This window comes from Acomys russatus, chromosome 23, assembly GCF_903995435.1.
Source record: "Acomys russatus chromosome 23, mAcoRus1.1, whole genome shotgun sequence".
Classification (NCBI taxonomy): Eukaryota; Metazoa; Chordata; class Mammalia; order Rodentia; family Muridae; genus Acomys; species Acomys russatus.
Window position 1 is genome coordinate 52,160,697 of NC_067159.1, and position 26,022 is coordinate 52,186,718.

At 39.9% G+C, this 26,022-nt stretch overlaps 2 protein-coding genes across 4 annotated transcripts in view; both read left to right on the forward strand.

Moving 5' to 3' along the window:
* The window catches only part of Adgrl4 (adhesion G protein-coupled receptor L4), a 95,442-nt gene extending 95,110 nt beyond the window's left edge, over positions 1 to 332 (forward strand). For both annotated transcript variants that reach the window (XM_051166040.1, XM_051166041.1), the window contains one exon: positions 227 to 332. In XM_051166040.1, coding sequence (XP_051021997.1) covers positions 227 to 289 — 63 coding nt within the window. In that variant the 3' untranslated portion in view covers positions 290 to 332. The remainder of the gene's footprint in view (positions 1 to 226) is intronic.
* Fubp1 (far upstream element binding protein 1) overlaps positions 1 to 26,022 on the forward strand; it is a 909,332-nt gene that overhangs the window by 187,944 nt on the left and 695,366 nt on the right. The window lies entirely within an intron of this gene.

The following is a 26,022-nucleotide window of genomic DNA, read 5'->3' on the forward strand; positions in this document are numbered from 1 at the left end:
ATATTCACATCTAAATATGCCTTGAAAAAACTTATCAGACATATATAATAATATAATTAATATAATATAATGGAAGATATTTAGCTTATATTCCCTTGAGTATATTCTTATATTCAAACAGTGATAAGACTGCAGTAAAGAAAATATGGCCATTTATTGTGACTTGAAAATAGTGCTATGCGGTTGTATTAATAACACAGCATTTCTTCTTTTCTCTTTCATCAAGATTCAAGAAGAATACTATAGATTGTTCAAAAATGTCCCCTGTTGTTTTGGATGTTTAAGGTAAACAAAGAGAACCCCTCATAATTACACCTGCGATGAGATGAAAAGAATCGGACGGCCCGTATGTAAAGGAATCTGTCTTTTTATTGTTAGTAGTGAATTTCAAATTTGTTTTTCTGTTCACAGTATAAAGATGTAGTTAATGTGAGGTAAAATTATGGACCAGAGAGCTACAGTATGTTTTCCTACATGACATAGTTAGATATGTCAAAAATAGCACTGCAGATATTTGGAAAGTAATTGGTTTCTCCGGAGTGATATCACTGTGCCCAAGGAAAGCTTTCTTTCTAACACAAGAAATATATGAATGTCCTCAAGGAAACCACTGGCTTGATATCTCTGTGACTCATGTTGCCTTTCTAACGCGTCCCCTACCACCTTAGTAATGAGTTCCTTTGCAGAAAGGAGAGCGTGGGAGAGTTGGGGGGCGCAGAATGAGAAGCGGCAGAGAAGATCCCTCTGACAAGGAGCTGTCCTTCCAATAAACCTGGCTTCCTCTAAACGTGGAAAATTTCAAGATGAAATAACAACAACAACAAAAGAATACGTCCTAGCACTTTGGGAATTGGTCTGAACATAAAGACCCAGATCTAAATTTGCTGTATCTATGTTCTTCCTCACCAGTAAAAAACAAACGGAAAAAGACCTTACAAATGACAAACATGAGCATGCATGTTTGTCCACTAACATTAGAATTCAGCATAAAATTCTTCACAAATTGAGAGTTCAAATATAGTCAGTAAAACATAAATTTGTCAAACTATAATGCTGTTTATGTCTTTAGTGCAAAAATAGAGTATGAAGTACTTTGTCTACAATATTTTACTGTTATGAAAATTATCTTTCATATTAGAGCAATATACTTGAATACTTTATTGTTTTTAATCTTACAAATAGTGTATTTCATGTGGCAATAATTCCATTTAATTGACTGTTTTTTAAAAGGACATTGTAAATTTAAAGTATTTTTTTCTGATCAGAAAAATACACATTAAAGCATTATTTATAACAAAGAAGTCATTGAACACTGTAAAGTTTCACAGTGGATCTCTTTTCTGAGTTTCCACATCTATCAAAGTCTGCTTGTTTAAAAGTGTGCTTTCTGTCTATTATCTTGTATTTTTGGTGAGCCTAGCATTTAACACCTGAGCCATCTCTCCAGCCCTATTCTCTTATTCAAATGAAGAAGCAGACTTTTGTGTTTTTACAGAAATGAGTCATTGTTCTGTTCTCCCTGAAAACGTGATTCCATCCAGTCAGCATTGTGATTTTAATGCCTGTGATGTTGAATAAAGTCTTGAAAGCGCACTGGGAGCTGGATGAGGCATCCTGCTACTCCTTGGCTGAGTTGTTCTATCTGCAAAGACCACTCACCTGCCAAGGTCTTTGCATTTCTAGAGCCTCTGAGATAACACACTCTCATTAAATCTCCCAGTTCTCCCACGCTGAATTTGTCATTGTCATCCCAACATCCCAACTATAGAAACGGAATGTCAAAACCTAATCTGTTCAGTCAGTGGACACGAAACTGTGGTAGATAGAGTAACTTCCCAGATAGCCATCAGGGCTCTTTAGGACCAACCCTGACTGTGGTGGAGGGGAGGAGCCAGAGGGTACAGTGGGGAGGAAGGCATGACATCAGCTCAGCCAGAGAAGGCTCTTGCCCAGCTCTGGGAAGTCAGCATGCTCGCGGTGTTATTTTAGCCTGGGTCTCCTGTTTTGGACACCTCATTTCCAGAGCCGTAAGACAATAAAATTCTATTATTGAAGCCACTAAAACTGTCATCTCTTATTATTTTATTTCACTTTATTTTTGAGGGGCTACAAGGAACTAAGACAGAAATATGTATATACTAACATCTTTAGACCAACCTACTATTGACATCAAGGGTAAAAACGTTTTCACGATTGTCCAATTTCTCCATTTCTGGAATATTCTCCTTGTGACAATTTGTGAGACGCACATCTGCTATAGGGCATGAATTTGTGCCAAGTTGTTTTCTTTTTCTTTTTTTTTCTTTTCTTTTTTTTTTTTCTTTTTTCCTTCTCTCTTTTGGGCTTTCTGAACAGAGTCTGCTGTGCCAGGCCCTGCCCACAGGGCTGGTGTGATAACAGTCTCGACACTACGTTATCCAGTTGTACCAGGCCTGTGTCAGGTGTGTCAGATAGCCATACTGGAAGTCAGCTTCGAAAGTTTCCCATGAAATTTCAAAACAGGGCAGAAGTGGCATCAGAATCAGGCCACCGCTGACACAGCCCTTAGCTTACGGTGTGCTGAGAGGCAGATTTTCCAGGACAGAGCACCAGGAATGTGAGTGCTGAAGGAGAGATAAATCTGTTTTTGTTAGGATCCCAAGTGTGGGATGCGGAACCGTCTCGTGAGAGAACAGGTGATGTTAATCCACTAGAAGACAAACCACCTCATGCAGGAGCTTGATTGTTGCCAGCTGAAAAGACTCTAGGAGGACATACATAAAGGAGCCCAAAGCTGGAGGCGGGGCTTTTGGAGACTTGGGATAGTTTTGGCTGTTTACCCACTTCGAGATGGTCTGCTTGAGAGAAGGCTTCAGGGCTCCGGCTCCTGCTGAGGTTCCAGGTTCTGGTTACTCCAGGATCCAGCAGAAGACATCCTGCTGATTACGCCAGGAGAATCGTTCCTCAGAACTGATATCTTTACAGTTTTGTTACTGTATTCTTTAATCCTCTTTTCCTAATGTTTTGGTTAGTCAGGTTATCAGTGACATACTCTCGGTTAATAAGTTTATAATAAAATATATTTGTTGAGAAAATTGAGCCTACAGAGTGGTAGTATGTGTTACCTCTTAACACCTAGCATGTAGCACGTAGTCATCAATAAAGACTGATGGACAAGCTTAGCTTCCCCTCATTAACAGATGGACGTGGGGCTTGGAGGGCACACCTACCTCTGAACTAAGATAGACGACAAAAAACTGTCAGAGAATTCCTCTGACTGTGGAAACTTGCTACAACTAAGAAATTAATGATAATCCCTTATACATATTTTTGTTTATGACTACATTGTGTCTGGAAAAATGTGTTCATATGCAGCATAAAATGTATACAGCAGTCAGCAAACAAACCCTTTGTTGTCTCCAAAGGAAGCATAGCAGATAAACTTCATGTGCTAACTTTACGAGAGCATTATTTCTGCAGCCTGGTTAATCAATGCCAGCCACTTCAAAGTAATCATTTAAGCATATTTGATAATTGCCTATATATTTGGTGCAACTTACTGGACCAATTCCTAAACTCCTTTCAATATTTTTACAGTGCTAGACACTGAGCACAGGACTTTGAGTGCATTGGGCAATTGCTCTAGCACTGGCATACGTTCCTAGAACCTCTGTATCCACACCCTCACTTCGCCAGCACAGAACCTTTGAGGAAATCATGAATTATGAACTCATTAGACTACAGAAACTAAAGAACAACCTGACATGTACGGGGAGAAAATAAACTACTTTGTTATTGAAAGAGACCCAGATAATTTTTGCTAAGTTCTGCCACTATATATACATATATATATATATATTTTTTTTTTTTCACAAAGAATTGTGTGAGTCCTACCGCCGTTTTCAATTTGGAAAGTCACTGGGAAATTTCAGTTATTGTTAGAACCCGAGGACCAGAAAACTCTGCTTCCCCACCCAAACTCACAGTTACCTGTTTGGGTGGGGGCAGAAGCAGCCAGAGCGCTTGGGCAAGAGGTGGAAAAGGCTGGAAGCAGGCCACTCTCCGCCAGCTGCTTGCAGCCTTCCCAGAGCACTGTGAAGCCACAGCTGTAAAGTTGTGTCTGTGGGTAGAAGAAGCGTGACGTGACACCCTTTGATCCCCATGGGATTCCAACTCTCTTCCGATTTGGAACCAGTGCGTATCACAGGGCTTCGATGAAGTGTGTTATTCTGTTTCTCTGTCTTTTCTCACACATATCTGTAACCCCCACCCTCAGCCCCAACACCAAGCAATTCACTTCCTTCTTTCTTTTTATTCTTCCATATTTCCCATCCCATTCACATCATCATACTGAAATTGTTAATATAAGCTCTCATTATAAAAACAACTATGCTGTGTATTTTTCTTACCCAATAGCTCATTCATTCTTTTTAGTGGCTGAATCACATTCCATATTAAGGGTGAACCATAAACCCCACAGCTGGTATTCAGTCTGGAATAGTGCAATAAGGCATTTGCAGGACTCAAGTATTACCCAGAAATAAAATTACCCATGCCATATGGCTCAGTGGTGGTGCTAAAAAATGCTATATACTAATAGTTATTTATTTCCTTGGTGGATAGGAATTATCAGAATGTAGAAAAGCCTTTAAAAGCTATGTACACGTGGAAGGAAGTTAGGCCATTGGAGGCATCACTGAAGAGGATTGTGGACATTTGTTTTCACCTCTTCTCTTTTTAATTTGCTTCCGGTCTGCCAGGAGGTAATGGATCACTGCATCTGTACCATGTATTCATAGCGATGATGTAATGCCTTCTTCACCACAGACACAGCGCAGCAGGGCCAATGTGTCATGGATCATAAACCACCTTACCCGAAGATCACTTGTTCTTGCAATTATTCACTGAAAACTATTATGAGTTTGAAACCTGCAAGGCCCTTAGGCATTTTCGTTTTAGGTTAAAAAAAATTGTTGTTATTCATCATGGGTTGTTGATTTGAGCAAAGTATTGAGATCAGCGGAGAACGTGAAGGTGTGAGTCCTTTGCTTCATATGTATTCAAAGAGCACACATGGGGAGGTTTGTGGCGGAGCTACAGTTAATATAAAATGGAGGGTTAACTACAACAGATCTCTTCCAGAAACAGGATCCCATGCTTCTGGTTTCAGCCACCCACCTGGAGCCACTATAAATAATAAAATCTATAAAGTATATTACAATTTTGTGCACTTAAAATAAGAGAAAAAATAATAGGTTTCATTCAAAGTTGTCTGTGAGAAATACGGTTTCGTTTCCCATTGGGCTGCAATTTGTCATATATCAACAACCAAAGGCCAAGCAGGTCAACTTGAAAATGATTGTTTTCTTTCTTTTCCTTAATGTGCTGGAAGTGGATCTAAAGAAACCTTCAGGATGCAGGAGGGTTAATTATCCTGGCAGTCAGTTAAGCTTTGGAAATTTTAGGCAGTAAGACAGAGCCCTGAAAAAGACTCCCTACTACCATAGCCTGCTGTGAGGAAAGTCATGTGTTGCCACCACTGCAAATATTGCTCAAATTACCCTAAAATCCCCTGTTTTTCTGTGCATCCTGGCTCCTGGAGAGAGGCACTGGCTGAGGAGGTCATTGATTCTGTCACTTCAACCCACTCAGTAATCATGACAACTACATCTTTCACTCAGTCTAATGCGGAAGGCTTTTCAGAGAGACTTGTGTGAGCTGAGGGAAGTAATTATTCAAAACCATCGTGCTGCCTGCTCCTCCAGTGAAGACTGCTCTGCAGAACCACCTAATGCTCCCCAAGTCCACCTTCCCACTCAGAACAATTTCTCAGATTCTCCCGAAGGACTGTGCAAATAAACAGTCGCCTCACGTGCCTTAGAACTCCCTTCCAGCGAGGTGTCCTTGGTGCTGTGGATCAAGCTGTGACTGTGGTCAAAATGGCCCAGTGGTCATCAGGTCACAGCCCAGACCCTCAGTGATCTAGGAAGCACAGAGAACAGAACTTACCGCACAGTGTTGGGGTAAGATGTAGGCCGCTTAATGTGGGATAAAGGGCAGTAGCAACCAAGATTAGTGTATTGTTTGAAAGAATTCTCACCTCAGAAGACTAGAATTAAAAATCCCTAGCACCTACCTAATGGCAATGCCCATGGCAGCCTCTCTGTTATCCCTGTCCTCTGAAGGCAGAGGCAGAGAATCCCCACATAACACGGACTAGGATCATATCCATGTGCTCTGGTTTCAACTGATACTATCCTAGCCTCTATTGGTGAACTTTGGGCTCAACTGAAAGGCTTTGCCTCATTGAATAAGGAAGAATGAAGTCAAGGATGATGTCAACTAGAAGCCTCCACATCCACTCTGACACATATGTGCACACAACTGCACATATGTGTGCCTGCATACATAGGAAAAATGCATACACATGGGCATGCATACCACACACATACATGTGAAAACAAAAAAGCAAGAAAATAAAAAGTCATTTTTACAGTATTGCTTTACAAATTGAAATAGAGGCATTTATTTTTAATATATTTTGTTAATTTATTCATATTACAAACAATTGTTATCCCATCCCTTGTATCCTCCCATTCCTCCCTCCCTCCCACTTTCCCCTTACTCCCCTCCCCTATGACTGTGACTGAGGGGGATCTCCTCCCCCTGTATATGCTCATAGGGTATCAGGTCTCTTCTTGGTAACCTGCTATCCTTCCTCTGAGTGCCATTTAAAAGATGAATTATATAGATTGAGCTAATGACAAACAAGAGTGTAGTTATAAAATAAAGGTAAAAACTAGTAAAATATCTTATTTATTTACCCATACACATACACACACACACGCTCGCATGCGCGCACACAAACACACGCGCGCGCACACACACACACGCGCGCGCACACACACATGCACACACACACACACGCACACACACACACACACGCGCGCACACATGCACGCACACACACACGCACATACGCACACACACACACACGGTTCTGATACTGCTAAAGCTAGCTGATGTTGTTTATAAAATATTTCAAAATACTTGTCTGCCTAGAAACAAGAGGAGGCAGAAGGCAAATATTTAATATGAAAAAAGATTATACACAGAGAAATGTATTTCAAATTTTAATATATCGATTGAAATAAAAATAAGACTGTAACTTAATTTATGTCATTGTCTTTTTTTGTTCCATAACCAACATGCCTAAGGTTGTAATCTAGAAGTTAGACACTAAGGCTAGATGAACACAGCTATCTCAAAAACACATGTTACTCGTGGCATCAAAGAGCTCTTAGGGCCCTCTCTCATTATTGTTTGCACAAAAGTGGAAAGAAAACTGATGAGAAGGCGTTTACAGGAAAACAATTTTAGGAATTAGTGAGGAAACCAACGAAGTTTTAAACAAAAGCCATTTACAGGGACACTTCCCCCGGAGCTACACAAAATGGGAAAGACTTCTACAGAATCTTAAAGCGGCATTCAATGCTATCTCCAAGCCTATCCTTTTAATGGATGATTTGTATGCAACACTTCCAAGTGAGATGAGAGTATTACAGACTACTGAATCAGTCGTGATCACACCGCACACCCAGCAGGGGCAGCTGGAGAGAACAGGAGAAGAGTGAGAAATTGCCTGTTCCGAATGTTTTCCTCTGAAACCTCCCAAACATCACAGACTGTGAACACTGCCCCTGTTATCACATAGCATTAGCTGGAGCTTATGTCTCCCACTTTGAAAGGGAAAATAAACACTACAAAAGCTTAGCCCATTTGATTTAGGCTAATTAGGCTAACTCATAATTCTGAATCTCAACATAGCTGCTGATGGCAAGTGGTGACACTACAGGTGTAAATGTGCTGAAGTGAAGACAGATGGTTACTCTGATTTCAGGTAAGGAATTTTCAAGAAATGGCACTCCAAATGTGCTACAAGTTGAGGGACTCAATGGGAGGCCCTTTACATAGTATGATAATCCAATTACTATGAAAGAACACAAATAATCACTTTATAAACAAAAATAGTAGCTAATATTCACTACAACTCCATTAAAATAATACAGGAGGTGTGGAGGGCTTTCCTGTCCTACATTTTGAGAAAGAATCAATATCATATAAAACTATGCAAGATAATATAGGTACCTAAACAGTTAAGATGTCTAAACAAAAACAAAAACAAAAAGACCAACTTTAATTTACTTATTTGGGAGTTTGACAATGTTGTGCTATAAAATACTTAAACATAACTTGTGGCTCTCTTTATGATGGAAAAGGTAGAAATTTTAATTTCCTTTAAAAAGCTCAAAAAATGTATTTTTCAACACTGGTAAATAGTATACATGCTGTGCATTTTTAAACTCAGTTTCAGTATATCTCAAAATTTAAACTTTTTCTTAAATTAAATGATGTCCAATGAAGTATTAACCTTCTTCAAGCAAGAGTCTAACTTTTGCCAGCAACTTATTGGAGGTAACTTCCCTGACAAGAAGGCCACTGTTAACACAGGATCTTTGGCCACAAAACAATCAAATAATGTGATTTGTGCTTAAAAATTTGGCCAGGCCATATTGGTTCTGGTCTCCAAATGGCCTAGAGGCTAAGAACCATGGTCCAACCTTTGACAGGGACAGGTCAAAGCTGTGTGTACTAAAGGGACGGGGAGCTTTGTGGTGGCCGGTACTCTGCGTGTGCTCCCCCATCTGTAACGGTATTCATGCTTCCACGGAAGCAGGATGACTACCATTGCTGTGGGGGCCATCTTGGGCTCCATCCCACAGATAGTGTTTCCTTAGATGACTTTAATTCTTGTAGTTGAACCATAATAAGCCTGAAAACATCCCTGAAAACAGTGGCCAAAACCTGTGATTCCAGCACTCGGGAGTTGAAGGCAGGAACAGAAGTGTGCAAGTTCAAAGCCTTTCCAGGCTACAGAGTGAGAACCTGTCTCAAATAATAATTATTAGTAATAATATTAATGAGAACAATAGTAATAAGAGCAGGCATGACATTAAGTATATTGTGTTCCAAGCTGTAGTTTTCCTATTATATTAATAAATTTATGGGTATTTTTATCTGTTTACTATATACATAAATTAATGATATGTTTCTTGAGAATACTAGCAGTAACTATATATATGACAAATAAACTTATATATAATGTATGATCATATATATGCATACAAATATGATACTCATTTTTAAGAATTATATAACACAATGGAGTATCTGGTAAATCTAAATTTATAAGGTGAATTAGGAGCCTGAATCTGTAGAAGACTTCACCAAACTTAAAATTCAGAAAATGTTGATATTTCTGTCTTCAGGCAAATTGTTCTTTGTCCTCAATGAGAAAATTTGGTTGTTTGCTCTGGAGGTCTTAAATAGACTGGGTGAGTTCTGTACACGTTATATAGGGCAATCCCTCTTCAAAACATCTTTATTGTAGAGATTAACTGCCTCTATAAAATGCCCTCATGATAACATGCAGGCTTGCATTTGACTAAATATCTGAGTACTCTAGCCTAGGCAAAGTGACACACAAAACTAACAGTCACAAAGCTGGAGAGACGGTCCAGTGTTTAAGAGTGCTCAGTAACCTTCCAGAAGACCCAAGTTTGGAGCTCTATACCCATATCTGGTGTTTCACAATTGTTAGTAACTCCAGCTAAGCACAGCATTGATATGCGTGTGTGCACACACACACATACACTTAATATTTTTAATTTAAAAATCCTGATAAAAACACTAGACTACCAAGCTGCGAAAAGGTGATCTTGAGTTTGTGGGTAGCAATAGATGTCCTCTGAGGATCATGTCCACTTGCTGCACAATTAGCTAAGCATTGATAGACATGACCTTCATAAATATATTGAACTAATCTTTGACAAAAGCAAAAAGATGGGTCAAGAGAGAGAAGACAACATTTTCAACAAATGTTATTGAACAATTGGATGCTTATGTGTACAAAACACAACAACACTAAAAATCCTAGAAACACACAATATATTGTATGTAAAAATTATCTCAAAATGGATCATAGGGCCAAATATTAAAATTAAATATAACATGTCAAGAATGAAATTCATTAATTCTCATTCCATGTTGGTCGAAATGCTAAGCCCACACTCTGAGAAACTCTGGCAGCTTCTTACACAGCTAAATACAGTCTTACCATGGGATCCAGCCATTGTGTTCCTAAGTATTTATCCAACTGATTTGAAAATTAATGTCTACACAGACCTGCCCATGAATGTTTATAAAAGCTTTAGTCATAATCACCAAGATGTCCCTTAATAGGTGGGTAGTGAACAACTGTAGGACAGCCACATGATGGATATTTGATGTCTGCAATTAATGCACTACAAAGCCAGGCAAAGACATGGATGACCCTTCAGAACATATTGCTAACTGGATAAATCTTCTATGAAGAAAACTACATAGTGTCAAGCTCATTTATGTCACATTCTGCAAAATGCAAACCTTCAGAGACTGCAAACAGATCAGTAGTTCCCAGAGGACAGCAGTGGGGAGATGGGCCTATGAATAGGTGAAACATGAAGCATTACTAATTCCCTGACTCTCTGTACTGTACTATAATAATGGCTGCAAGACTATATGTCAAAACACATAAAAAATTTTATGCAGAGTAAACAGTTATGCATGCAAATTTTTAAAATGATTTTGGAAATAAAGGTATCTTAGGATATAGCCCAATATTTGCCTGGAGAATGTAACTGCTTCAAAGAATCAGGGAAAGTGATCTTGAGAATCAAAACCACTAATAAATATTAAATACCTCTAACATTTAAGTAAATCTTAATAGTTAAGTCTCCACATCTGAGACCGTCTCTCTAAACTCTTGGATGAATGTTGATAACTGAAAAGCAGATGAATCAAATTAATCCTACCATTGTTTCTCAGTTTCTGGTACTCACTGGTATCTCTGAATTCTTTTCAGATGTGTAAGTCTGTTTCACTAACTGATCTTTCCTGACTCTCATTTCTCACCATTGGGTTCAACATAATTACCTGTTACTGACATCAGCTCCTCTGTATGGTTGGTCTACTCTAATGTAATACTTGACAGCATCCCTCAACATGCATACTAGGCTAAAGCATGCCTCTCTTCATTACTGCATGTAAAATCCAGAAACCACACCAGTTTAATGGTCCCTTCCCTGGAGCCAACACCTTGAGGGCTAAAGAATTCTGATCAATTCTTACAAATCCCTGAGAGCTAATTGAGCAGTACCATCATGACATTATTCTGCCTTTATACCACTTGCTGTGTTCCTGCACTCTGTTCACTCATCAAATTCTCCCATATACTTGATGAAATGATGGTTGCCTTGAATGAGACTGAGTTCATAGCACACTAGCAGTAGCTAATCTTGCACAGTAAACAGAATCCTGGTACATCCAGTAGAGAATATTCCAGTCATCTGTTTTGAGAACTGAGATTAATAGGGAACAGGCAAAATTCATTTTTTAAAAAGTCATTTATAGCTAGTTTTGACAACAAAATTTCTCACAACTAGTGCTTGAACATCCCTCAGAATAACCTTCTTTCTCTATGTGTTTGTACTTCACAAGTAAGAGGATTGCCCTGAAACTAATATGGAAAGTTCTCGTCTGTAGGAGACAAGACTTTATTATTAATATTAATATTAAGACCACAAAATTGTCTTTTGCTTCTAACGTATCTGCATTTATCCAATGTTCTTTGTCATAATGGATGCTGATCAATGCTGGATGTGATAGTTCTTTTTACTGCTTCTCTCCTATTGGCCATGTTTACCACATGGGAGGATATCCAACTCCCCATCAAAAACAAAGTGAGCAATTCACTTTATTAGCTCTTCTCTAGTAGTAAACTTGGATCCAATCTTTTTTTTTTTTTAATTAATTTATTCTTGTTACATCTCAATGTTTATCCCATCCCTTGTATCCTCCCATTCTTCCCTCCCTCCCATTTTCCCATTATTCCCCTCCCCTATGACTGTTCCTGAGGGGGATTACCTCCCCCTGTATATGCTCATAGGGTATCAAGTCTCTTCTTGGCTACCTGCTGTCCTTCCTCTGAGTGCCACCAGGTCTCCCCCTCCAGGGGACATGGTCAAATGTGAGGCACCAGAGTACGTGAAAAAGTCATATCACACTCTCCACTCAACTGTGGAGAATATTCTGACCATTGGCTAGATCTGGGAAGGGGTTTAAAGTTTACCTCCTGTATTGTTCTTGGCTGGTGCCTTAGTTTGAGCGGGAACCCTGGGCCCAAATCTGCCTATCATATTGTTCTACTTGTAGATTTCTAGGACCCTCTGTATCCTTTTATTTTGCTATTCTCCCATGCATCTCTCATTTAGAGTCCCAATAGGATGCCTTCCCCTCTGTCCCAGTTTCCTGGTAAGTGAAGGCTTTCGTGGGACATACCCCTTGGGCTAGTATGCAGATATAAGTGAGTATATACCATTTGATTCTTTCTGCTTCTGGGTTAACTCACTCATTATGATCATTTCTAGCTCAATCCATTTATCCACAAATTTTGGAAATCGAAGACCCAGATATGAATCCACACACATATGGTCACTTGATTTTTGACAAAGAAGCCAAATCCATTCAATGGAAAAAGGATAGCATCTTCAACAAATGGTGCTGGTCTAACTGGAGGTCTATGTGTAAAAAAATGAAACTGGACCCATATTTGTCACCTTGCACAAAACTCAAATCCAAGTGGATTAAAGACCTCAACATAAAACCAGAGACACTAAGCCACTTAGAGGAAAAAGTGGGAAAGAGCCTGGAACATATTGGCACAGGAGACAACTTCCTGAACAGAACACCAACGGCCCAGGCCTTAATGTCAACCATTAATAAATGGGACCTCATGAGGCAGAGAAGCTTCTGTAAGGCAGGAGACACTGTCAAGAGAACAAAACGACAGCCTACAGACTGGGAAAAAATCTTCACCAACCCTACATCTGACAAAGGTCTAATATCCAAAATATATAAAGAACTCAAGAAATTAAACACCACCAAACCGAATAACCCAATAGAGAAATGGGGCTTGGAACTAAACAGAGAATTCTCAACAGAGGAGTATCAAATGGCTGAGAAACACTTAAAGAAATGCTCAACCTCCTTAGTCATCAGGGAAATGCAAATCAAAACAACTCTGAGATTCCATCTTACACCCATCAGAATGGCTAAGATCAAAAACTCAAGCAACACCACATGCTGGTGAGGATGTGGGGAGAGAGGAACACTCCTTCATTGCTGGTGGGAATGCAAACTAATACAGCCACTTTGGAAATCTATCTGGTGCTATCTCAGAAAACTGGGAATAGGGCTTCCTCAAGATCCAGCTATTCCACTCCTTGGAATATACCCAGAAGATGCTCCAGCACACAACAAGAAAATTTGCTCAACCATGTTCATAGCAGCCTTATTCATAATAGCCAGAACATAGAAACAGCCTAAGTGTCCCTCAATAGAAGAGTGGATAAAGAAACTGTGGTACATATACACTATGGAATACTACTCAGCTATTAAAAACAAGGAATTCCCAAAATTTCTTGGATCCAATCTTATAGTAGCTTTTGTTGTTAACACTCGGGAAGAAAAACCTCCGTTGAGAAATTGCCTCCACCAGAGGGGTCCGTGGACATGTCTACGAGACATTTCCTGGATTGTGAATTCATGGAGGAAGCCCCCACCCACTCTGAGACGTGCCATTCCTGGGCAAAGGGGATGTATAAGGTGAGCAAACCAGAGGGAGCCAGCCAACAATCACCATCCTCCGAGCTCTTTGCTTCAGTTCCTGCCTCCAGGTCCTGCCTTGAATTTCTGCCCTGACTTTCCCCAGGGACGCAGTGTGATGTGGATATGTAATTGACACAAATGGTATCATCCCCTTGGGTAGCTTTGGTCTGCACTCTACCACAGCAGTGGGAAGCAAGTTCAGACCCCCAGGGTGCGTTGCCCCTGAAATCATTCTCTATCACTGTCCATCTGGACTCAGAACACATGATGTTGCTAGTTGGTAAATTAGACATGGAGCCCTGGGCCTACAGATGTGAGAGACTAGTGCAGGGCAGGAAAGAATGAAATGGATGTGTTTCAGAAAGCAGCACCAAGTGAAGAAGAGAAGTAGCTGGTGACATAATGATCATCTCAGCTTCTGAAACTCGTGAAACAAGGTCTATTCTTCCTTGGGAGTCGCACAAGCCAAGTTGTCCAAGCTGAGCAGTGGTAATCTAGCTTGAGTTTCCACCAGCGTGGTAAAGTCCTCTGACGTAATGAGGCCCACCTAGCTTTGTCATATTAACACAGTAATACTTGGAAGAAAAATCCATATCGAGGGATAGCATGCAATCAAAGTCCAGAGGACGAAGAATACAATGGGCTGCCCAGAACGACAGACATTCTTATACTGATGACCTAGAAAAAGCCCTAAGGCAAGTGGAATGTAATTTTCCAAGGTAAATTAGGGGTTTCCATTCTCCCAGTTGGTAAGGAGGCTTGGCAAGAGAAAAAGAACATTCTTGAGTTTCTAGAATCAGCCAAATATGATTTTCTTATTTGAGCCACAGATAAATTGATCTTCTCAAACCCCATGACATTTGGTGCTAAAATTGACAGGGTTTGTGTCAGCACCCTCACTACAGTCTTTGAAATCTCTTGTCCACTAGTAACCCACTAGGTAACATAGCTAGAACATGAAACAACACTAGCATCTTTTATCTCATGGGCATTATTTCTGTGGGTGTCTGGATTCCTTTAAGATACTCTGAAGAATTGCTTCTATAAAACATTCTTTTTTATTCTAGCTTGAGCTTCTTTTGAAAGTTTAATGAGTATGCAATAAACGTTATTGCTATAGGAGATAAACAGTTGAACAGAGGTAGGCCCTTAACTTCCTAGTAAGGAGGTAAGTGTGTAGGGGGCATGGATAAAATCTCTGATAAAATGAAAGAGAACTTGGGATCGAGTCGCAGATGGTCTTGTCACAGTTTTATTTACGCTCTATTGCCCTATCTTTATGCCTCTCTTTTCTTTCGCTAAGTTATCTGATTAAAGAAATTTTTTAGGGACTAAGGATCTGTTCCAGTGGGAAGGAGCGACTGCTATACAATTCCGAGGATCCAAGTTCAACCCCCCCCAACATCCCCCAACACCCACACAAAGGAAGATGTTAAAAAAAAAAAAAAAAAAAAAAAAAAAAAAAAACACCAAAACCAAAATCCAAGTGTGTCTATGTATATAAGCCTGCAATGCCAGCATTGTGTAGGCAGAGAGATGAGGTCCAAACTGGGGCTTGCTGACTCCCAACACGGTTTCAGTTCAGTGAAAGATCAGGTCTAAAAACAAAGCCAAGGATGATCCATCAGGATAACTGGCATCCTCTTCAGGCCTCTGAGTCCATATGTGTAAATGTATGTGTTCATACATTATACACACACACACACACACACACACACACACACACACACACACACTGTGGCTTATATGTGCATGTGTTTAGGGATGACCAGCTGGAACTTGATAAGCTATCAGGGGTTTGTTAATGGACAAAAGTGATTCTTCCTCTTTCAGTAGGCAGTGGTTGGCTGTAGCTCTTCTTCTATGCGTGGGAGCTTATGAACCTTCCCCAAGTCTTAGGTAGTAGGAGGTGCACTGCCGATGCATCAACTGGGGCTGGGCACCCTGTGATATTTTGGTCAGATATGGATCTTTGGAGTAGCCTCTGTTGAGAAAAAGAAACGTTTTTATGAAAAGTGAAATTTACATTTGTCTGTAGTCATTATAGTAAGTATTTAGAATGCAGTTAGAAGCGCTATTAATTTAGGGAAAAATGGAATAAGGAGACACTACTTCAGGGCCTATGACCTACCCAATAACAGGTAGTTGGTAAGGCTTACAGTACCAGTTATGAGTCCCTTCCTATTGAGCAGAACTTGAGTCCAATCAGATAGCTGTTGGTTACCACTCAAGATGCAAATGCCACTGCTGTACCTTGGGGTATATCTTGCCACGATGGTCATTGTGGTTGGGAGGTTTTACAGATAAGTAGGACTATTGACTGCCTTTCTTTCCTGGCATTTTGTACAAAATGTATCAGCTGATGTAGTCACCTCTCTGCCCCTAATCAGATCGTCAGGTTAACTTTGATAAATGCATCTATATGACCTTAAGGAAAACTACATTCGCCATATCAGTGGTCAAAGAAGGACTTTCTCAAACACCAACTATTTTTCCAAATAATTAAGTCACAATAGGCAATAAAAAAATGAGTGCAGCACATCACCCTAGGTACTATTTAGGCTTTTTGTACAGGTAACCATGGCAGCGGTTTAGTCTGAGTAGCTTGGGGGCCTGTGTTGTTCTATTTTCAGTTCTGAATTTTCAGATTCTGCAGCTTGTGGCAGGGTGACTACCTTCTGAATTCCCCTGACTCTGCTGAACTGTAAACCAGCTCGTTGCTGCTGAAGCTGTGCTCAGCTGTGTTACCAGGCCGCACAGGAGGAGAGAAGGAAACATGGCGTTAGTTCAAAGTTGCTAGTGTGAGTGGGGATCCTTAGGGGTCTTGTTAGGAGATCAGATTCCCTCATACTCAGTCTCTAGAGTTGCTGACTCCATAGGCTTGGCACAGAATGAGTGTCTGTACCTTAACACACACACCCCACTCCTTGCAAGAAGACTCTGGTAGAAGTGGTCCCTGAACAAGGTTGTGGGATGCTCTGAGTTGTGGAAAGGAGCTGAGTGCTCTAGCCTGCATGTCCCATTGCAAGCAATGCATCTCCATAGTGCCAAGCAGCACGTCGTATTAATGTGATTTGTTTATATTTTGTTTGGCTAGACTATGAGCTTCTTGAGGGCATGTCTTGGTCAATTAATTTTATGTTCCCAATGCCTGGAACGGTGACTTTAATGAAAGATAATCTAAAGCTGAGGGCACAAGTGCCAAAGGAATGTTTCCCACTGACTAAAAGAGATAAAAGAGTGTGATAATGTAATTAGAATCCACTGTTTGCCGAGGAGTGCCTTGTTAAAATTTATTACCCTAGACCATACCTGAAATTGTCTTCTGACCACTGGGAAAATAACTTCTTCCTTTCCAATATAATCAAATGATACAAAACTGTTAACACATTTTTAAATAAATCATCATAATAATAATTTAAGGAAAAAAACTGAACACATTTGATCTACTTTTGTTTCCCATATTTCCAGAGATATTATGTACCAGTTCACATAAGACACATGTCCACATGCTTAGTCACTCTGCTGGTTTTTTTCAAAGGTGACTATAAACATAGATTTGGGACTTTTAAATTTCTCATTTATTCATTCATTGCACTCAAGTCATTTACCTGTGCAAAGCCCACTTCTTTTCGACATTACGGCACTTGGTGACCCATTTCCCTCTTTCCCGTCTATCTTTGGCCTCCTTCCTCTCAGTGTCTTGTTGTAACTTCCCCTTTCCTTTCGTTGATCACAGTAAAAACTCACCCTCTCATTGAGCACAGCATCTGCGGCTTTGCACTTGCTGTGTGACCTTCAGCCTGCACACATTCACAGTCTCTACCCCTTTCCTTCACTCTCCTGGTACTTCCCTTCACTTCCCTTCCTTTACTCAGTATCCTAATGATTTCATGGAACGTGTCATTGTGGACCATACTAAAACATCTCTTACGATGCTACTGTGTTCTTTCTTTCTTCCAAATCCTCACTTTATGTGAATTGAATAAAACAAAAGCAAAAATCCCTGATGAATGACAAATATCTATAATAATGTTTGGTCTATAAGTAAGTACCCAATGATTCAGTCATTGAACTAATCCAAGCCAGGAACGGCCCTATATACCAGGTTGTTAATTTGAGTTCCCATGGCACCTGCGTGTTAGCGCAGAATATGGGCAATAACCAATCAATACGCATTATGTCACCAAGTGAAAAGAAGATAGAGACTGTAGCTTCAATAAACTGGTTGGATATTGATAGAGAGAGTAGTGAAAAGAGTTTAATAAAAATTAGAAACTAAGATATAAAAAACTCAGCCTCCACAGCCATGCTGAAGCTATAACTTGAATCTGCCTATAAAATTGATTAATTATGTGATATTGAGTGAATTATTTATGATATTGGATTAAAACACTGTCTTCTTTGGGATTTCTGTGGATGAATATGAAATTTGTTTATATGTAAACTCTGTAGTACAGTGTCTGAATATGATGGATACGTGGCTGCTACTGTTTTCATCTGGGGCTGGGGCAATGGCGTAGGAGCCTGTCATAGGATTGCTCCTGGAAGATACAAGAAAGAACCAGAAGTGCACTGTGATTGGCCGGAGAAGCATTTGAGAGAGGGGAAGGAAGTGAGTTTTGAGAACTATTGCTAGGCTACCTATATGGTAAGTGTGCACTCATGAGATGATGGGAAAGCATCATGTCGTGAGGGAATGGAGGTGGTCCTTCCTGTGCAGGAGAAGACAACTTTACACGCTAACAGAAGCATAAATGAGAGACTGGCAGGGAGCGGGTGTTGACGGTGTTGATGTGGCTGGGATTTCCAGACATGCTTTTGTTTCTGTACTTTCTGAGAATTCTCTATCCTGTTTCCACACTGAGAACCACCACACTTACAGTGAGTGCCATTAAAGAGCTCAGTCAGAGGTTCAGGCCTTTGGGGGTCTGCTTTTTATTGTCTGAAACCATCCAGAATGGGAACAGTGCAACTGTGGTGGCTGTGTCTAATAGGTATTATTAGCAGTTTATTTATTTTAGGGACTGAGAAAACGGTTCCATAAAATGCCTGTCTGGAAATCAGGAGAACCCCCAGCACCCATATCCATGCATCCGTAGAGGAGTAGCACCCAGTTCCAAGCACATCTGTAGGTAGCTGAGCCAGCTCCCCCTCACAGAGCTGTGTGGGCTCTGTCTGCCACAGCCTGTGTCTGCCTCCCGAAATTTCTTCCTCAAGTCATGCATAGTTGACCTTGGCTTAGCCCGCAGCCCTTGCCATTCGCTTCACATCCCTCCTGAGACAGTGTCATTAGTCCTCAGCATCCTTATCATATCCCCTTAAAAAAACCAGAAAGATCTGCTGTTGCTCAATAGATCAGCTCCAAAGTTAGTGACTTAAAGCAACACAAATGTGTCATTTTAATTTAGGAGGTCTGAAGTCAAGAGTTGGTTGACATACTGTATTCTTTTCTCGGGATGTAGAGAAGAGCTTGAGGGCTGTCTTCTTCCCTTGGCTCATGACCCTGTCCTCTGCCTTCAAAGTCAGCAGTACAGCTTCTTCAGGTGCCCTCTGACTCTCAATACCCTGCTTGTTTTGATCTTCACATTGCTTTCTTCTTTCTTTCCTTCACAAAACTCTTCAGCTGGTTTCTGGAAATTTTCAAATAATCTAAGAAAATCTATCTCAAGATTTGAACTTGATTAAATCTACATAATGTTTTGTCACTGAAATAAATGCGCTATGATTACAATGGGACATCTTTGAAAAGCATTATTCTGTCCACCAAATGAACCTTAATTTTTCTCCCAAATAGTATAGAAACTTGCCCATAGGTTTTTTTGGTTGCAATTTAAAACCTTAGCTAAAATCATTTAAAGTACAATACCTCTGAATACACAGTGAAGATATATATATATATATATATTCACTTTACATCCCAATTGTAGCCCTGTTCCTCTTTCCTCGTAGAATAAAGCTGCTATGAACATAGTTGAGCAAATGTTCTTGTTGTGTGGTGGAGCATCTTTTGGATATGTGCCCAGGAGTGGCATAGCTGGGTATTGAGGTAAAGCTAATCCCAAATTTCTGAGAAAGCACTGGATAGATTTCCAAAGTGATTGTAAAAATTTGCACTCCCACCAGCAGTGGAGGAGTGCTCCCTTTCCCCACATCCTCGCTAGCATGTACTGTTACCTGAGTTTTTTATCTTTGCCATTCTGACTGGTTTAAGATGGAATCTCAGAGACATTTTAATTTGCATTTCTCTGATGACTAAGGAGAATCATACTCTTTCTATTTCAAGTAACTATGCATGGCCATTATGCTAGTTGTCTGGATTTTTTGTTTTGTTTTGTTTTTCTTTGCTTGTTTTAAGACAAGACATGTGATACACAGATTCAACAATAATCACGGAAGTAGGCATGAGGGATGACCTAGGCCCATGTTCTGACCTAGGGATGTCAGTGTTCCATAGTGCTGCTAATAATGACACAGCTGAAACCCCATCTGAATACAGGGGTAACAATGATGCATGCCCAGGCATTTCCCTCTGTGAACTAAATAAATACTTCACATAGCACAGTAAGTACCCAATAAATGGTAGCTACTGTCCTTTTTTCCTGTATTGACAGAACAGATTAGATTTGCCATAGTAACAAATAAGCCTGAAACTACAGTGTGGTTTTTTTTTGTTTTGTTTTGTTTTGTTTTTCTTATTGGTTAGTGGATTTTGCCTGCTTGTTTTGTTTGTCTGTCTCTTTGTTTGTTTGTTATATCTTTCAAGACTGTTGAGGACCAATAGGGGCTCTTTGCCGGTACTGGAGGACGAGGCTGAAAGTGAGACATCTTCTCTAATGTTAAGAATGAGAGGTGGGAGGGGACACTAGAAAGGCATGCACTGGAACTTAAAAACACAGCCAAGACTTAATGCACTTCACCTCTTCATACAACTTCTTATTGTAAATTAATCACATGATCCATCCAGTCACAAGAAGATGAAGTGACTTCACTGTATCTGTCAGCAAAAAAAGAATATAAATTATTTCCTAATATCATTAAAGATACTCTGTCAGTCAACTGATTCCTTATTAACTTCAACATGACCTTTGTTTCTCCATCTAATCCTTATTTAAGCCACCATTTCTATGTCTATATCTTTAAATGATATTTCCTTGAACTATTGCAGTGATCTTATTGATTTCATTATCTCTACTTTTCTGTATTTCTAAGGCATCCTTCACATTGGTAATAAGACTAGAACAGTATCAGTGCCTTCTCCATCACCTACTGATAATAAGGTAATCTGACTTAGTAGCTGCTGCCCTAGGCCTGGGGCAGGCACGTGCAGATTCACAAACACGTGTGGTCTGTGACACGTAACTTGAGAATACTACTTAAACTCTCTATGTCCATCACAGTTTTGTGGATTAAAGAAGAATATGTTTATAAGTCGTGTATTTCTCCTTGTAAACTGGGGTCCAATCACAGTTCAGTAAGTTCTCATTCTGCTTTTCACAGATTAAAGAAAAAAAAAAAAAACCCTAAAAACTTCTTAATATGGCATTCAAAGCTTTCATGCCTGAGAAATTTTAATCCTCTTCCTCTGTGTCTCACTTCCAGGGGTCTCACAATGCCTCCCATCAACACAGCGCAGACCACTAACATGCCTTTTAAAGAGTGATCTTAACAACAAGAAATTCCCATTTTCCCACTAACCTATAGAAAACTCCCTCTTTGTTTGGCCTCTCAAGTAACAATAGAATAAGCCACCATTTTCTTTGTGAATTTCATTGAATCGTTTTTCTCTCCTATGTATAGACTGGAACAGTTCTTTATACCCACAGCAGAGCTCAAAGCTGCAGTGGATTAAATTGGTACATAAGATCCGGACCCAGCCCTCCAGGTCTGTGTCATTCCTAAGATTCCTGGGTGCTGGAGCCTTCGACCAACAGAATTCTTTCACAGGAAGCTGATGAAAGAATTGCTAATTCTCCACCCTCCCCTCTGGGTTTTCTCAGGTTCTACATATCTTGTTTAAATTGCTTCAGCTAGTTGTAAGCATGAAACTCTAATAAGGACTTTATAAAGGCCAAAGGCAGAGAATTAACTCCTGCTTCCTAAAGTCACACTCCAGTTTATACATCCCAGAATCAAGCTCTGAACAGCAGGACCATATTATGGCTGTGCTTCGCTGTATGTTAAAATACATGTTGGGGAAAGACCAGATTCTCAGCCTGTGTAACTACAAACATTTTCTTCAAATTGCCGGCAATGCGATCCACCCCATAAAAAATATACACAACAACAAAGCTTTGAAGCAAGGTATTTTCCCAACTTGAAATGGAATAAAATATAAACTACCTAGCAACACCCCAGCACTTCTTTTTTTTTAATTAGCCAATGAAATGTGCCAAGAAAATGTTTTCCTCAGTCCCAGGCGATGCCTGGTCTGTGAAGTCTCACCCACTTGACTGTGTTCAATGTTCCTGGCAGGAAATCTGATTTGATCATTTGCGTTTCCAAGGGCAGGAGCCAGCAAGGTGTGGAGAAAGTTCTCCATGTCAGATGTCCATCAATCCCTAGTCAGAATGATGTCTGCCACTTACTAAGGGACACCCTAACGATGCAATGTAACCCCTCTGAGCCTTAATTACCTCCGTGGTAAAATGGAATTGGGGATGTATATTTCATGAGGCGGGTCTGAGAATTATCAAGATGGTGGGTGTTAGGTGTTTATCAAACACATGGCATTAAGAATAAAGAGGTTTTAGTTATCGCTACCTGTACCTGCCCTGTACCCTCCCTTCTCATAGAAAAGATGCCTCTGGGAAACAATGCATTTTTTTAGAATGATGATTATTTTGGTCACTGCCAAGCACAAGGATTGGAAAATTCTTGTTTTTTGGATAATTTGTAGAACCTGGTCCTTTGTGAGTCATCCGGGCTTTCTTTGACATCCACTATCTACTTGCTAGTGAGTTCTTCTGATCTCACTGCCTGTCACTTTCCTTTTAACAGAGACCCTAAGTTGGCATCTAGTAAGTGGACTGCTATTTGAATTGGTATTAGAGGATTATGGATTTAAATACAGTAAATGAGATATGGATTGAAGATCATTTGCTACAGAAATACTATTTTATATTCAATGTGGAAAAAGTGACATTAAATCAAAGCATTTCAGCAAGGACCTCAGAATGTCCCTCAAACTTAAAATATATTCATCTCTGTCTCTCTCTCTCTCTCTCTCTCTCTCTCTCTCTCTCTCTCTCTCTCTCTTTGGATTTTTCTCTGCTCGGGGGAGTGTGGGAGTGTTCCTGAGCAAAAGGCCTACTAAGAAATAGTACTATTTCTTTCTTTCTGTGAATAAATGTGTATGTCCTTTCAGAGACTGTGACTAGAGAGACAACAAAAAGTAATTGTAATATCAGACTAAATTTAAACTGAAGAGGCACAAGCTCTCCATTTTACGGTCAATAAAATTTAAAGGGGACAAAGCTCAGTTTGGGTGTTTTTAGGCTGTAATCAATAAAAAGCCTCCATCCCTTATTAGGCAATGTCAGCTGCAGTCAACCACTGTCAACAGGCAATTTGTTCTATCAGTGGAGCAAATCATCACTACACACATGGTACAGGGCTGCAGTTTTCACTCCTGCCTTGAATATGAAGTGAAAAAAGATGGATAATAGATGATAGACAGACTGACAGACATATGGTAGATAGATAGATAGACAGATAGATAGGAGCAGGCAAGCAGGCAGGTAAATAATTTCTTTTCCTTTAAAAAAAAAAAACCTTCAAGAAATAAAGGAGAGTAAATCTTCAGGTTAACAAAATGGATATTAAAAAAAATATTTTCCTAAAATCAAAGAAAACTATTTCTCCATACAATATACTGGTTTTGCTGGGCATGGTGGCGCTCGCCTTTAATCCCAGCACTCCAGAGGCACAAGCAGGAGGACCTCTGTGAGTTCGAGGCCAGCCTGATCTACAAAGTGAGTTCAGGACAGCCAAGGCTACACGAAGAAACACTGTCTCGAAAAAAACAAAAAATAAACAAAAACAAAACAACAACAACAAAAATGAAAGAAAGAAGAATATACTGGTTCAATCATACCTTCTGAAACCTACTCATGAAATCTAAACCTGAAAAGACACTGACAGTTAACATGTTGGCAAACACAGCCAACAGTGCCCAAAATGGTTGCTACAACTCACTAGAAGGAGAAGAAATAAAAAGAATTATTTTTAGTCAAAGCCAGTTACAATCGAGGCTTGAGAAGCAAAAACGGGGGAAGAGGGGCTCTTTAGACCCGCCGCTTGTGTTAGCAGCACAAACAGCAGTGGCTGCCGCCCTGGAACTGCTCAGTAAGCATTGGCTATCCTCTGACCCACAGCCGAAGAGTGGCTGGTGGAAGCCCATCCGCCAGAGTAGATGGGCTTTTAACTGTGGGCAGAGCACCTGTGGACCCCAGGAGGCAGAGGATGCCCCTGTGTGGAGACCACCGCATGCACTTTTTCAGCCTCGAGGAGGGCAAAGCACAGAGAAGCAGAACCAGAAGAGACCGGGGACCGACTGACTGGTTCTTTCCAGGCCTGGGTTGGAAGGGTTTGGTTCTATTTTCCATACAACAGTCTTCAAGGTCTGTAGGTCAGGGGATCTCCCAGCTGTCAAAACTCTTTCTTTGATTTTTCTGGGTAAGTGCCAAGCCAGAAATGTCAGTCAGAATCTGCTCCTTGCTGTAGTATAGTTCTCACTCACCATTTCATTCTGTGCCTGGGGCTTTCTGAGAAGAGCCTGTTTCCACCAGCTTCAGGTCCGAGGAGCAAGGACCTGAGAGCCATGCCCAGAAGCCCTGCTGCGTGAAACCAAGAAGTTACAGAGGAAAGGGTCAGGAAGGAAGAAGAAGCTTTACTCTTTTACCGCGTGTTTGCATTTGCTTCGAAAAGATTTCTCTTATTGGAAGCTAAGCCCCGAGCAACCTTTGCTACTGAGGGAACAGCTGTGGTAAGTCTTGGGCGGATGGCCCTGTTCCAGAACTCAGGCCTTGGCAATCCAAGAAAACCTCTCTAGCTGTTGGCTCTGAACTGATCATCGCATGGCACTGAGTGTTCAACTGGAGTAAATAACACTCTGAGGCCTGTTGTTTCAGGTGCAAGCCATCCCTACTAAATCAAAAGATGGTAAAACAAAACAAAACAAAAACAAGAAACAAAACAAAAACCACCTACCTTGGTTTTAGTTTCACCATAACCAAATACAATACAAATACAGAATTTAAAAATAAAAAAATCTTTTCAGAGACTTCAGTCTCCAAGCACTGGGAGTTGGGGATTCACACATATAATTCCCATTAACACTAATAGGAGTTGGAGTGTGTATGCCAATTCCCTTGTGTTGAAATGAGTCCTTAACCATATGGATCCTAATAAATACATTTTAATTCCAATTTTATGCAGATTTCACGTAATATTTTATACAACATTTAGAAAACTCTTTGGAGACAAAGATTGCCTCTATTAATTCTCACCAACACAAAATCCTACAAAATCATGGTTTTTTTTTTTTTTTTTTTTTTTTATAATACCCATTTCTTTCAGTAGGAAGAAAATGTTTACCTAAATATTGAAAGCATTTTTTAATCCACCTACCTAGTGTTAAGATTTTTCAAGTACAAAGTGTTCGGGTATTTTGGTTGTTCATTTGTTTGCAAACATACCTTCTTTGCATGTTATAACCTCTTGACCTTGCTGTGATTTTTTTTTTCCTTCCAGGTGGGTGTAATTTCAAAATTGATAAGCATAGCACAGCTTTTATATGATGCTTTAGTGCCACCTCCTGGAAAATTCTTTAAAAGCAAGGGAGTGAATGAATTTACTTTTCTTTCCTAAACTCAGGAACAATTATCTGGAGACTTTAATAACATGCAGTTAATTAACTAATTATATTATATTTTAAAAATAATTAGAGGAAAAGAGAAACTAGTCAAAAGAAAAGAATGTTTTCATGTTTGTGGTTTGGTTAAAGACAGAATAAAGGAGAAGAAATGGGTCAAGACAAGAGGAATAAATACGAGTTTTGTGTGTGTGTGTGTGTGTGTGTGTGTGTGTGTGTGTGTGTGTGTGCGCGCGCGCGCATGCGCATGTTACTATTTTCAGGTATTTTGTGTGAAATCTTTAAAAGAAAAACCCTAAGAAACTTTTAAAAGTGTATTGTGTACACATGAAAATAAAATTATGATTTACATTAAATTACTTCAAAGTTGAAGAAAATATAAGTAGCCAATGTCACATTGA